The sequence below is a fragment of the Cydia amplana genome, chromosome 16 (assembly GCF_948474715.1).
Source record: "Cydia amplana chromosome 16, ilCydAmpl1.1, whole genome shotgun sequence".
In the NCBI taxonomy this organism is placed as follows: Eukaryota; Metazoa; Arthropoda; class Insecta; order Lepidoptera; family Tortricidae; genus Cydia; species Cydia amplana.
This window is the reverse complement of record NC_086084.1, coordinates 13,200,739-13,216,062: the sequence shown is the minus strand read 5'-3', so window position 1 is coordinate 13,216,062 and position 15,324 is coordinate 13,200,739. Positions and strand designations below refer to the sequence as shown.

General features: G+C 36.3%; 1 protein-coding gene across 1 annotated transcript; it reads right to left on the bottom strand.

The window, feature by feature from the left end:
• Positions 1 to 1,950: 1,950 nt before the first annotated feature.
• Positions 1,951 to 15,241, bottom strand: LOC134655061 (transmembrane protein 214). The gene is made up of 10 exons (XM_063510522.1): positions 15,019 to 15,241; positions 14,798 to 14,937; positions 13,550 to 13,832; positions 12,191 to 12,379; positions 10,737 to 10,948; positions 10,132 to 10,357; positions 9,835 to 9,977; positions 6,846 to 6,969; positions 3,251 to 3,647; positions 1,951 to 2,111 (listed from the first exon to the last, which is right to left on the bottom strand). The coding sequence occupies exons 1-10, from the start codon at positions 15,137 to 15,139 to the stop codon at positions 1,985 to 1,987; spliced, it is 1,962 nt and encodes a 653-aa protein (XP_063366592.1). The 5' UTR covers positions 15,140 to 15,241; the 3' UTR covers positions 1,951 to 1,984.
• Positions 15,242 to 15,324: the final 83 nt, after the last annotated feature.

Genomic DNA, 15,324 nt, shown 5'->3' with positions numbered 1-15,324 from the left:
GCACGATGATTAAAAACCTAACGATAATTTGTGCACGAGTCTCACTTTTATATGTTATTCAAATACAAATTTAGAATAAAAATTGAATTAAGCTCGTTTTAAATCATTCCAAAAATTAAACATTATTAACTTTTATTTGGAATAAATGCATTAAAAGCTGTATAAGACAGCCATTAGAGCCCATAGACACAGAATCTACTTTTTCCAGAGCATGTATACAAAATTAAAAACAAATTGATTGCTACGTGTAGTGTTTGTTGAGGTGGGATTCCACCAGTGTGCGGCACGAGTATTTTTGTACTGAATATGCTTGTGCCGCACACTGGTGGAATCCAGAGGAACTAAAAAAGACAACGCAGCGTATCGTAGGCCCAATTCCTCTTTGACAGATGTCATTTGTCAAATAACTAATCTGTCCAAAAGTTACAGATGTAGTGCATAATTGTTTTCCATCGTATTTTCTCGGATACGTTCGCATTTGTCATGCTAATACTTCAGTCAACCTCAGTATTTTTGTAGCGAGACTGACTGAAATAGCAACTAAGACACGTTCGGACGTTCCCGTGAAAATACGATGGAAAATAATTATGCACTACATCTGTAGCTAACTTAAGGAGTCCTTTGTATGGAGAACCGAGCTTTGGCAAATCCCAACGGGCTTTCTTCTCCATACAAACGTAGTTACACTCTCATTTTAAAACGACTAGTTAGATTGCTCTGAAACTTTGTACTTACAATAGGATAAAGTATATCCAGTTTTGTAATAATTAGTTTATGTAGCTTCAGATAACATGTTGAAAAAATACAGCGAATTTAAGTTTTTCATACAATACTTTTTTTTGCTCTATTTCATTTGTTTTATAAACTGGAGCTGTATAAACTAATTTCAGAACTAGATATACCTCATTCCATTGTAAGTGCAAAGTTTCATTACAATCCAACACGTAGTTTTAAAATGAGAACGAAACTCCGTTTGTATGGGAAGGTGAAATCCGGCCGAACTTGCTTGGGGACTCTTAAACGGGGTCCCTTTGTTTCCCATAAAGTTTCAAGTCATAATATATTGTTTGTCATCTTATCATTAGATTAATTAGTCATAAAAGTGAAACCGGTAATGTTATCCTATAAATAGGTTAGGTTAGGTTTGTTTTATGGCAATCCTGAAAAGTGACGCGTTTCTGTACCAAATAATTATGTATGACTAACGAAAATGCGGGCAAACAATACATTATGACTTAAAACTATTTGGGAAACAATAGAGATCTCTTAAACAATGGACTCTGAAAACTTTCAAACAATTGACAGGGATTCATGAAAACTTAAAACGAAACCCCCCCGCACATGGTAGTACGCGAAGCGCACGCTGGTCTTCAAGGTATCGCGGAGTACACGTCCACCTGCGTTCGGAGCCAGAGTAAGTATGAAGACACGTGGAAACGGGTAAAACTATTTGGGGAACAATAGAGACCTCTTAAACAATGGACTCTGAAAACTTTCAAACAATTGACAGGGATTCATGAAAACTTAAAACGAAACCCCCCAGCACATGGTAGTACGCGAAGCGCACGCTGGTGTTCAAGGTATCGCGGAGTACACGTCCACATGCGTTCGGAGCCAGAGTAAGTATGAAGACACGTGGAAACGGGTAAAACTATTTGGGAAACAATAGAGACCTCTTAAACAATGGACTCTGAAAACTTTCAAACAATTGACAGGGATTCATGAAAACTTAAAACGAAACCCCCCGCACATGATAGTACGCGAAGCGCACGCTGGTGTTCAAGGTATCGCGGAGTACACGTCCACCTGCGTTCGGAGCCAGAGTAAGTATGAAGACACGTGGAAACGGGTAAAACTATTTGGGAAACAATAGAGACCTCTTAAACAATGGACTCTGAAAACTTTCAAACAATTGACAGGGATTCATGAAAACTTAAAACGAAACCCCCCAGCACATGATAGTACGCGAAGCGCACGCTGGTCTTCAAGGTATCGCGGAGTACACGTCCACCTGCGTTCGGAGCCAGAGTAAGTATGAAGACACGTGGAAACGGGTCACGTTGAGGGCGCTCTGCGTCTTGTTCTGGAGGACTTCGGGGGCCCACTCGCCTCTGTAACGGTAAAATGTGGTGTTACAGGATATGAACTTATTAATAGTGGTCTCGATTCAAAAATATTTCTAAAGCCCCGTCTCCATATTGCGCGGCAAGCTATCGAACATTGGCTCGCGAGGCAGCCGCGCGCAATCGATACCGGGTTGGCTCGAGCCAACTCGATCATTCGCTCGCTCGAACGCGGCTCGCAACGAACCATTCATTGTATGTGTTTCGGCGCGCGGCAAAGGAATGTTCGCGCGCAGTTGGGACGGATGTGTACATATTTCATTTGGCTCGCGAGCGCGGCAGCAGACATGGATAATGAAAAGAGTCGTACTTTAATTAAATTATACGGAACTAAACAGTTTCTATGGAATAGTAAATGTAGTGATTATCGCAACAGATTATTAAGAAGTGATGCATGGAATTAATGTTTTTAAAAGTTCGTAATCTTCTGATGTCATTCTTGTGAAATTTTGTAATGTAACATCAACTTCATATCTCATGTCTTCCATAAGTCTCACACCACCATGCATCTATTCATAAACATCTTTTTCATCCACCATCGAACTTTCCGTTTAGGTTTCTTGTGAATAATATGATAAATAATAATAAAAGCGGCAGCTGCACGACGACGTACGTCCATGGTTCCCGAGTACAAACTGGTCGACCGTCGGATTCGTCGGATCGCCTGCCGCGCGAGGCCGCCGCGCTATAGTTCAAGATGGCGCCGAACTTGGCTCGCGAGCCAAAATACAGGTTTGCCGCGGTCGAACATTGCTCGCGCGGCCGCCGCGCGATATCGAGACGCGGCTTTAGGTAAATAGTGACTATTTCCGAGTAAGACCAAAATATTAATTTATGCGGCGGTTTCTTGCGGATTACCGGTCCAATAATGGCTTTTCCATGTAGTCTAATGGTATGTACATACAAGATTGCTATTTTTAACTACAGATGACAAGAAACAAGACTAAGTAAGTAAATTGATTTTTCACAGATCTATCACTGTTGGTAATGATCTCTTTTGGATCTATATCCTAATTTTCTAAAGCCAATAAACTTGGAAACAGTTTTAGCTGTTAATGTGAATCATAATAAGTTGCTCAACAACCAAAATATATTTACTGATCAAAGTGACAAAAAAAGGCACTTACACAAAAACTTTGGTCTTCAAATACTCCGAAGAAAACTGGTAGTACTCGACCGAATACTTCTTCACAACTTCATACCCCGTCGTCGTATACCCCACCACGCTATCCACCAACCCAGGTACATAATGCTCAATAGTCGCTATAACCACTGGCGTTTTCTCAACGACATAGTCTTTTATGTTGCCATAGAGTATGCCAGCTTTCTTGAGACCGACTGTGAAAGCGTCTCTCGAGAGTTGTCCGTATGGTTTGGCTATTTCGGTCGCTTGGGCGTAGTAGATGGGTGTGTTGGTTTCGAGCCAGAGGTAGCCTCTGGCGGAGGCCGAGAGGGACTTTTGCCATGCCAGCTGGCTCTGCTCGAGGATGCCTAGGTCGTTGAGTAGTCGGCCGGTTGCGCTCTCTGAAAGGATGGAGATAATTTGTAAAAAAGCGGCCAAGTGCGAGTCGGACTCGCCCATGAAGGGTTCCGTATTTAGGCGATTTAAGACGTATAAAAAAAAACTACTTACTAGATCTCGTTCAAACCAATTTTCGGTGGAAGTTTACATGGTAATGTACATCATATATTTTTTTTAGTTTTATCATTCTCTTATTTTAGAAGTTACAGGGGGGGGGGGGGGGACACACACATTTTACCACTTTGGAAGTGTCTCTCGCGCAAACTATTCAGTTTAGAAAAAAATGATATTAGAAACCTCAATATTATTTTTGAAGACCTATCCATAGATACCCCACACGTATGGGTTTGATGAAAAAAAAAATTTTGAGTTTCAGTTCGAAGTATGGGGAACCCCAAAAATTTATTGTTTTTTTTCTATTTTTGTGTGAAAATCTTAATGCGGTTCACAGAATACATCTACTTACCAAGTTTCAACAGTATAGTTCTTATAGTTTCGGAGAAAAGTGGCTGTGACATACGGACGGACAGACAGACGGACAGACAGACAGACATGACGAATCTATAAGGGTTCCGTTTTTTGCCATTTGGCTACGGATCCCTAAAAATACGTGCAATGTACTTACTTACACACACACAGTTACTCTTACAGACGGTATACACGTGTAAGTTACTTTTCACCACACCAACTGGTAAAGGCACTCATGATTGTTCAAGAACTGATAGCAAAGTTGCATTTTGTTCACATGTGAGGCAAAGTAATCAAATGCAAATTTTGAGTTGTTTTCTTATGTTTGCTGGTAGAATTGACTTTTAAATTATGATTTTGAATGATAAATATTGATATTTGAATTAAATTATGAATGTTATTAAGATTCATTTGGATTACATTTGGTTTGATTTTGTTTGATATCTCACAGTTAATATTTTCTTCGGGTTGGTGGTGAAAAACTATTATTTACGATTACGATACAATCTCATATTTTGACAGTAGATTCTTGATTATCGTTCTATGTTATATTTGAAAGAGGTTCGCAGAGCATTTTCTTACAAATTACGTATGTGCAACAAAAAGATAGGAACGCAAACATGAAATACAAAATTGTCTAACTGCGTCCCTGTCCTTCGAATGCAAGTCTTCCAGGGGTAATAGAGACAGTCAAATACTTTCTTCAAACTTCGATTTTAGGTGTAGCCAACAAGTTTCTACAATTTTGGTAATCATGGAAACTTTCTGATTGACATTGATACTTTATTGATTAGGTACATGTAATTGCTTGCAATACGTGTGTTTCTCAAGCAAAGGTAGTTATTAATACTGGTATAAAAAATGCAATAGAACGTCACATGCTATACTTGCTACAAAACACAATTTTTAGCTTGTAAGATTTTTATTATTGTACTAGCGACCAGCCCCGGCTTCGCACGGGTTAACAAATTATACATAAACCTTCCTCTTGAATCACTCTATCTATTAAAACAAACCGCATCAAAATCCGTTGCGTAGTTTTAAAGATCTAAGCATACAGACAGGCAGACAGACAGGGAAGCGACTTTGTTTTATACTATGTAGTGATGATGTACGTTAGTTTGTAAGGTATGTATCTATGGGCCCTAATAGTTGCTTGACAATAAATGATAATTAATTTCATTTGATTTTGATGAATTTTTTGGGAAGCCTTAAATGAAAACGGGTATTTTTATATGGAACTATCCATAAAACAAATCCCGTTTTTCTCGCCCTGACCTAAACGATCCGTCAAGAAAACGTTTTGGCCAATCTTGTGCGCGTAAGCACAGAATAAATAATAGTACTAGGTACTTACAGAAGATTCACTCTCTAACAAAACGTCTATTACGACAGATATGACCGCTAGCGTCCGTTCCGTAGCGGTACGCGGCAATTACTATGGCTAGACACCAACATTGGTGTGGGCCGCATGTACTTTTAGGTACTTGTAGCGACGCGACGAAATCGCGCAGTGAGCTACGCCTGGCGTAAGATAAAACGTTCGAATCTCTGACCCAGACTAATTAGAAAGTGTAAATCTTAGGCATTCATAGTTCCCAGTATTTTAATGACACAACAACAGACATGATAAGAAACAGATAAAAGTCCATTGGGTTCATTCCGGGCATAATCGAGTAAATTCCATTCAAAACAAAGTACGTTATCAATAATATATTATAATAACATGCAAACGTGACAAATCGAGATTAAACATAACACGTACGTGGCTCTTTATGAATATAAAGTCTGTAGAGAAAGCGGTGTGTAAGTCAGGTATTTCATTAAAATAAACTTTTTTTCTTTTCTCAGGTAAAGGAGTTAATTAGGGTTCCGTACCCAAAGGGTAAAAAACGGGACCCTATTACTAAGACTTCGCTGTCCGTCCGTCCGTCTGTCACCAGGCTGTATCTCATGAACCGCGATAGCTAGACAGTTGAAATTTTCACAAATGATGTATCTCTGTTGCCGCTATAACAACAAATACTAAAAATAAAATAAATATTTAAGGGGGGCTCCCATACAACAAACACGATTTTTTTGCTCTATTTTTTGTTGATGGTGCGGAACCCTCCGTGCGCGAGTCCGACTCGCACTTGGCCGGTTTATTTTATTTTACTGATTACCGTAAAACAGCTAATTTTTGCGTTGTATAGGGTAATAAATAATAATATTAAAATGGGGTTGGCCGGTCGAAGTATTTAGCAGATGGCGCCATCATAGCTTGCCCTGTCAATCCCTAGAATTGTATCAAATTTTTTTTTTTTTATGCCCTGGATGTCAGTCCTTTAAGCCAAATCTCATAGAAAAAGGGGCACCATCTATGCAAACCATTGACAGTAGCCAACCCCATTGACATGTAAATTTTTAAATATTAATAAATACATGTCTATGACTAAGTAAAATAAAATTAACTCCTTTGGCACCTACAATATCTTTGTTTTAAGTTTATCATACAGACTTATCGTCACAAAGACTTATCATACAGAAGGCGGACTCAAAGATTGTAAAGTGTTTGTACTTAACTGAAATAGATGTCATATATTAAAGAAAAAGTGACGAAGCCCTCCAGTGGTGAAGGCCGGATTCGAACCGGCGTCTTTAGCAAACAAGCTTTTTAGCTTAAAAAACACAAATCAAAATATTTAATAAAATAATTTGATTTGTTCCCAAAGTTGTGTGTTTGTACTTACTTGGGAAGTTTCCGTTGACCGTGGAGACATCATAGGCGATCAGTCCAGCGATGCCCAGCAGCAAGATGAAGCTCGCCCACAGCCAAGGGAATCTTCTAGTGCTCGTCATTCTGTCTAGAATATCCTGCGGAATATATAAATACTTTCATTTAGCAGACTTTTAAACAAAACAAAAACAACATTTCTCATATCTTATGTATAAGTTCTTAAAATTCTCCTTGACTATTCTATCATTGAAGTTAAAGTAAAGAGTGGATAGGCGTTTACTGAACAAGTGATCTGGGTGGATCAACTATTTCTTGTTGTTATGCTGTCCGGTCAGCCAAGAGACAATAGTAGCATAGTTTGTTAGAAAATATTGTACACCACCTTCTTCTGACACGTTTGGTAGACAAACCTCAATAGAAAGGGTTTATAAGTATCACAAACACGCGTGTTTGGTGAATTTAAATGCCTAAAAATCAGGTTTTAAAGAGTGACCCAGGAGAACGTAACCATGGCAACGAGTGACAAGAAAAAGTTGATTCACCCATCTACATCTTTGGCTTTCATTTCTACTAGGATAAAGAAGTATCCTGTCAGGAACTGGTATCAACTTTCCAATGGAATGTCACCATTACTTTCCATTTAGTTTTAATCTAATATTCCCCAACATTTAAAAGCTGATTTTGAGATCTTTGAGGCATATTATAAAGGCAACTCTTGCCTCCTTTTCTAACAACCATAGTTTTTAGAGTGGTACTTAAGGCCTATCATATTTAGTATTCATATGTTGGTGTATTACTATTTTTGGACTAAAATAACTAAGCAATTGCTAAAATGTTTTAAGGATGAAACATTCATAAACCGAGAAAAGTACAAATAGATGTCTATTTGCATCATAAGAATGACAGTTTATGTAATTAGAATCACTTCACAAGTGAAGGATAAATGCCGCAATTTACCTTGAATGCTAACTATGCTTCACAATGTATAAGAAAACAGGAAAATATCCAGTTTCACATGAGAATAATTCTATTAATAACCTTTTCACACCTCCTTCATTACAAATAGTGCAAAGTGTAATTATAAGACGGACTACCAAATATGTGACGGACTTGTGAGTTAAAATGAAGCTTCTTATGATTATTTTATAGTTTAATCTAAAAGAATATTTTGAACAGTAATTGGTATGTATTTATCTTTGCATGTTTAAGTTTAGTTCATAAGTTAATTAAGCATTGCATACTTGAAATGGGTAACTGTTGAAACGGATTGACCATCTACAAATGTACACAGTACTGCAATAAATAATTCTTATTCTTAATCAAAATATATACACTGCTTCTCTCTTTGGCCTAAAGGATAACTGGTAGAGAATGCCATTTGGCATTAAGTCTGGCTTTTGGATATGTATATTTTTTTCTGTGCAATAAAGTTATAGCCTAAATAATGTGCTTTTCATTAAACACTTTGTTAAAGTTATCACCTTGGATATTAAACACCATAAATCCATGGATTTAATTGAACTGATTAGATTACGTATTGTGAATATTAAAAAAGCAAAAATTACACTTTCCGTGAAAAAGGTTAATCATTATGTTAAGTGCAGAAGTTGTTTCTATGAAGAGTTTAGAATAAGGGCCAATACAGACAGACTGCAACCCAACTGCAACTTGTATGAGAACTGCATGCCAATGTTACAGTTGGCATGCAGTTCCCATACAAGTTGCAGTTGGGTTGCAGTCCGTCTGTACCGGCCCAAAGCAATGATAAACTTTGTTGAACATGTTTAACACATTTACTGTTTAATGACTGTTAAAAATAGATCTTAGGTACTTGTAAGGACAAAATAGCTATCAGAATAGGTTATAGCTGATATTTTTAGTTCCAAGTTATCAAAACTATCAAGAAAAAGCTGTACCTACTTAAAACAAGATATCAAAAAACATGGATGAGACAAATTTAACCATAGAATTTTCTTTGTTCTAAATAAGAATTTAAGGTTAATTTTTCTTTTACTTGAGTGATAATTTGCAGGAAACAAGGAAACTATACCTAGTCCAAAAACAGCCAAGGTTAAAAGTATAACTTTTAGTTATAAAGCTTTTTTTACCTACAGTATGTACCAATTAGTTTAGTTTATTTATCTCTCAATACAATGTTCATAGTTAATGTAAAGAATACAGAAGCAATTACTTATCATATAGAGATTAGTTTCCATTGAATGTAAACAAACGCAAGTGCGTACTTATTGGTAATGTAGACAATAGAAATAAATGTAAGGACAGTGTAAAGTATTACAATACAATATAAGGTATAAGCTATTAATCAATCACCCAAATTAATTAAGAACCGATTTAATAATTACTTCGGAAGATAATTACCTGCCGTCAAAAACAATCTGCACGTAAATTAAAAAAATATCAAAGAATGAATGCTGTCTTACGGACATGAATAGGAAAGAGATTTCGTGATACGTGGTCCCCCGCGAAGTATACACCACATCAGCGGCCCAAAAACGACGCTTTTACAGTTATTCACGTTGGGTGTTAACTACTAAGTGGTTTTTCTAGTTCTGAGAGGCTTTACAAGACGGTATTGCGTTTTCTAATCACTACCCAAAAATGTTTCCATTTTACAAACACCCAAATAAACCAATCATTCACAAACATTTAATTTTAGATAGAAACATATTAATTACCTATTCACAATGAGGACTTTTTACAACACAAAAATCACGGCTTCACGCGAATTCATTAATTTTTTATAACAGAAAAAAGTCAGAGATGATGACAGACACTAATTATGTGACCAGGGCAAAAAAAGTATAATAAATATTTTAATGTAGGCAACACTGAGGACAAAGGGCAATCGGGATGTGGTTAAAATAATTTCGATAAAATACCGGTTTTTAAGGGTTCGTTCAATTTAAATAATTTTATATAAAAATACTTCATGTAATTTTTTTATAATAGAAGAGTTCCAGTAATTACAAATAAAAACTTACCTGGCAAATTTTATTGGTCTTTACAACGGTTTCATCTTTTTTCTTTCCTTTCAGAGTTTCAACACTAATCTCTTTATACTGAGTTACTGACATTTTTAAGGATTTTTGCTTTAGCTTTGGACTGATTTCTGCCCAATTAGAATCTGAAACAAAATGAACATGAAAAGCTTATACTATAAGCTATAAGCCTTATAGCTTCGGGCTGCCACGAACCAAATTAAAAGTCGTGTGTGTAGGGGGCTTAAGATTTTTTGCATGTTTCAATTTTTGGGCGTATAGAGCATAGCAAAGACTTACCTATGTAATCTAGTAGAGTGGCAGACTGTTTCGGACAACGATGGAACAGTTGTCTCCACGTAGCGTTACAAGAGTCGTCCCGTTGCAAGCAGTCTACTAAACTTTCCACTAGCACTCGGTTGTAGGGGTCCAGGTTAGAACCGCTCAAGTACTGGTTGGGAAGTTTCTTTATTATCTGGTTGAAGGTCACTTGGAGTTTGGCGCCGCTCTTATTGAAGTATATATCCTGGAACAATGGATACATTAGCCGAATTTACTAAAAAAAACAAGAAATGTATAAACGCTAAAATATAACTAACTCCAAGGCTTATATTTAAGGCATTTTTGTATAAGACAAAAAAATGAAAAAAGTCTACAATTTGCACTTTACTTATGCATACCGCTCACGCGTGTGACTTTTCTTAGCAAACTATATGTATGCGCCGTGTGTAACCACAATTTACCCTTACGACACTTAAGAGTATACATTTAAATATTTCAAACAACCAAATAATATAATACTCTGGACTTGTTGGTGAGAGGCGGAGACATGCCTCTTAAACTCTTGAAATTTAATTTAACATAGACATTACGTAAAGAACAATACCCTACTGTTATCAACTTACCTTATATTTACTTAATTGCTTCATAAGGTCACTTGACATATCCTTAGACAGGCCTTTCTTACTGTTCACCATGTCGAACATGGCCAACAGTTGTTCCTGGCTCACTGTGGCGTCCATCTTGGCGTGCCTGTCCAGTAACTGGCTCAAATACCCTACCACGTACTTAGAATAATTCTTTAACTCTATTATTGGAAGGAATAGTTCTTGCCACGCTGAAAAGAAAAAAAAACATAATGTTACTTTTACCTTTAGTAAAAGAAAGATTGGGTGTTTGGCATTCGTATCTTTTTTGAACTAAGCTACCTTAGAGATGCTGTCCTAAATCGAGGTGCCAACAATAGGGTAGTGTACCTTACTATTAATTAATGTTAAAATTAAAGTAAACTTGAGATGATTGATTGAACACACGCTTAAGCTTAACTCACAGAAGTTAAATACGTGAATAAAACCTTAAAATTCGTATAATGACTATGACGTCTATGACTCACGACAGCTTAAATTTATTACCTCGCAGTTTTGGCAATGCTGTTTAGCCTGTTTAAGTGTGCACGTACATATATAGATATTACTTTTTACTTATTAATTCACGTAAGCCACGCGTAAGCTACCATTTCACTGAAGCTACTGCTAATATTAAGATAAAACTCATGAGATGTTATCTCATTTAGGTCCTCCTTGAGAGGTGTCATAATGATAAGGAGTGATAATGTGTTGTAACCTGAGAACAATAGGCTTTCAAGTTGCTGTACATTATTGTACAATTGAATCGGCATCTATGGGTTGTTTACTTGTTGTTTAGTTGTTTTTTTTTAATTTACTTTTATTGGTAGTGTTAGGGATGCGCTCGATATATCTGTGTCTAGATATGTTTTACTTACGAAAAACAGATACAACGAGTACTACAGCTTTTTAGAAGTAATTTTTACTTTTTCGCGGCTAGCATGATTGTCACATTCTCTCGTTACGCAAGATAGTCGAAAGATGAGCAGACTAATGGGCGGTTAGTTCTGATAGGAGTTTCCCAGAAGAATAAATTAGTATGATTTGAGTATGAATCGCACTTTTAGGGTGAGACGCCTCGTATAACTAAAGAGTATTATATCTATCTATCTATAACTCTTATTTCTTTAGTTAGGTGTCTCACTATTCAGCTCTATTGTAGTGTAGTCACTAACTTTTCAAATAATTTCACTAGCTTTCCATAACTTCAGTGTTCTTACCTTTCAAACCTACTGAGATGTCGCTGAACCCTCCCTGCCCAAACGTCCAAAGAAGGGACAGGCCAATGGGCGGTCGGTTCTGGTTCTGGTACGAGTTGCGGAGACTCGCACTTTTTAGATAGAGACACCAAAAAAACTCTTAGGACTACCGCTCTTTTCTTTGCTTAAGTGTCTCACTATCCACTGTATTCTTAAGTTTAAGCCTATAACTGCACAGATTTTCCCAAATCTTACCTTTCAAACCAACTGAGAAATCGCTGTACCCTCCCTGCCCAAACGCCCAAAGAAGGGACAGTCCAATGGGCGGTCGGTTCTGGTATGAGTTCCGAAGACTCGCACTTTTTTGGATGGACCCTACACAGAACTCGGGGTACTCCAGCGCCAGCATTTGCAGGAGGAGGCGGTGGCCGTTCACTAGTTGACCTGGGGGGGGGGGGGGGGGGGGGAAATGGGGTCAATATTATATGAACTTTTAACTTTATAGTATTAGTACAGCATATATTTATGGTCTAAATTTAAAATAATAATGTGCTAGTCAATCAGTGCTAACCCCTGATTCTATTAATTATTATTTCTAGTTTTAAATTAAAACTTTTCAATTATATTATTATGTAACTATCAATGAGTTTTAATACTGATTTTATACTACATAATTTTATGAGGTGTAGGTAAAATTTGGATGGAATTCATATATGATTTCAATTTCATTTGTTATTCTAAATAAATGGTAATAAATCATTTAATTTTATTTTAAAATCTAAACCTCATGTGTGTGTCTTTATTTCATGACTAAGGCAAAAGTCTAGACAACAAGGAATTTGATTATTATGAACTAAAATTAGAATATTGTTTTTTTTTTGTTACAAGATATATAATGCACTGGCAGGCATGCAAGCTCAATCGTCCTGTCATATTTATGATTTTAGATTGGTCTACAAATGTGACTATTTCGTGTGTGTGTAATTGTTTTCAATTAAAGTAATTACTGTTTTAATGATTTAAATGAATCGAATCGGTATTTCAAGCTAGTTTATGAGCAATGTTTTTCAATTATAGTAATAACGCCGTTTCTTATCAACAATGGTAGCATTTTTATTTGCACCTGCATGCATGCATTGTATTGATACATGTGTGTTCAGCTTTTTCATGTGTTCAAGTGTACACATGCATCTGAATACACTTTATATGTTAATTTTGTATTAAATAACTTTAAAAATTTTATAACACTTTAAAGTCTCGCGTTTTGTACGTATATTTAATTACACAAACGGATAAGGGGAAACGGGTAAGTTGAAACGTCGGAATTTAAGGTAAAAACAATGAAACTACATTGCGGAAGACTAGTTTGTGTAATTAAATATGTTTTTTTGTTAGCCTGGTTTAGTGTCCCACTGCTGGGCAAAGGCCTCCTTTTATGTTTAATTTTTTTAAACATATTAAGAATGTTCGTATTATTTTATGACTAGCTACATCTCTGTACACAAAACTTTAAAGCAATCAGCTAACTGTTCATTTGGAGTGCATTTTTTGAAAATTTCGTCACCGTGTCAAAAACGTGTATGATGTCATCAAAACTAAATGTAAATTACTTACCTCTACTCATATCATTAGCTAAAGCGGTGAGAGTGACATCGAAGAATAACTGAGAATTAGCCTTTCCCGCATCGCTCAGCACGTTCTCCAACAAACTCTTTATTTCAGCCGGCAACACCGACAGAGGATACAAAGGGTCCTGGGCAGAGAACGTTGGGTCTTCGACTTCTATTTGGGTCTTGGAATTGAGGAAATTGGCGACTTCTTTCAACCAGACTAGGGGTGCGTTGCTGAACCGGATTTTGTTGGTCGTAATGATATTCGCTAGCTCTGTTGCGTCAATCTGAAAATTAGAAATATTGTTATAGATTTTGATCATTTAAGATGCTACGTTAAGAGAAGTGGAGATTGTATTATGTATGTGGCAGCGCTATATAATACCTACATTCGGTAGATACATACTAAAAGAGAGTGACTAAAGGACTGGAGGTTTGTGTCTGGAAAAAACGTAAGCTATCTATGCGAATGTATTAATAGTTATGCTGTTGTTTACTTATAAGCAGTAGCAGTAGTGTAAGTATGATATTACCCATATCAATGTGATAAACACTGAGTTGTTAAAAAGTTTATAATGAGCGATATAGGATCACTAAACTGGATTAATTTATTTTTATTACTGTCTAGGATGCAAATGTACACTAGATTAAGTACAATTACCTTGTAATAAATTATGTTAAATAAAAAACTTATAAAAAAAGGCTAATGGATATACAACATAGAAAAATATGCGGTGTAACATTTTTCCAATAAGAAATTTAAAAAATGTTTTATCTATACTGAAGTACATAAAGTCATACCAGTCCATTTATTAGTAATTTCTAAACAGATAACATTCAGAAGTTACCTTTAGGTATTAATGTGAAAAAGTTATAAGTAAAATAATTTATTTCTTAAACACACTTGACATACTTATTATAGGAATAAAACATAATTGAGAGCATTCTGCAACAGCATTGTGATACTTAACTGCTACTTAAGTAACAAGTATAATGCAATTTTAAAAAGTGAAAGGATTTCTTAAATAACCTCAATGGCGTTCCTCAAAAAAGTATGAGTAAAGACATATCTAGAATATGGGCCAATACATGGAAAATATGCCCAGAACTCCAAAACTATGGTTCAATTAGTCAAATGAGATTATTATCCTTAGAATCTAGTTAGTGTAACTTTGTTCCCGCGATAATAATCGTTAAAAGAAATATGTACTATTTTTTACAATGAAATCTGTGTAATGCGACAAATACGTACAGCTTCAAATGCTCCTTCAATAGTTTTCGGGGGTTTCGGCTTGGGTGGTTCAGCTTTCTTCTTGTTTTTGGTAGCCTTCTTTCCATTTGCTTTTGGGTCATCGATCTCCATGCCAGCGTAATACGATTTAGTCGGCGGCGCTGAACAGCAATTTACACACAAATTAATTATAATCCTATTATTAGCGTACACAATTTAAGTTATCTTAGTAATCAACTTACCAACGTCTTCAGGCTTCGGTCCATTACGAGTCGTCTTCTTCTCGTCCTCCTTTATTGTTTTTACTTTCCCATTTTGAGACTTCTTGTTCTTGCCTACAACTTCCCATTGACCGCTAGACATTTTGGTGTATAAACGATTTTATTTATGTAAATTACAATTGTTGTAAATAAGGCAAACGCGACAGTGTACACGTCAAAATCAAAATATCCAAAAACGTCAAAAATGAAAGCTCCTCTGCTATTGGTCCATGAAATTCCACATGACAAGACGTGGCAATGCATTCCGTTGCACGAATTCCAGTATTG

Coding starts and splice junctions, on each gene's coding strand:
- LOC134655061 (XM_063510522.1), bottom strand. CDS start 15,139: ATGTCTAGCGGTCAATGGGAAGTTGTAGGCAAGAACAAGAAGTCTCAA. Junction 14,938..15,018: donor ACCGAAGCCTGAAGACGTTG/GTAAGTTGATTA, acceptor ATTGCTGTTCAG/CGCCGCCGACTAAATCGTAT. Junction 9,978..10,131: donor CACTCTACTAGATTACATAG/GTAAGTCTTTGC, acceptor ATTTTGTTTCAG/ATTCTAATTGGGCAGAAATC.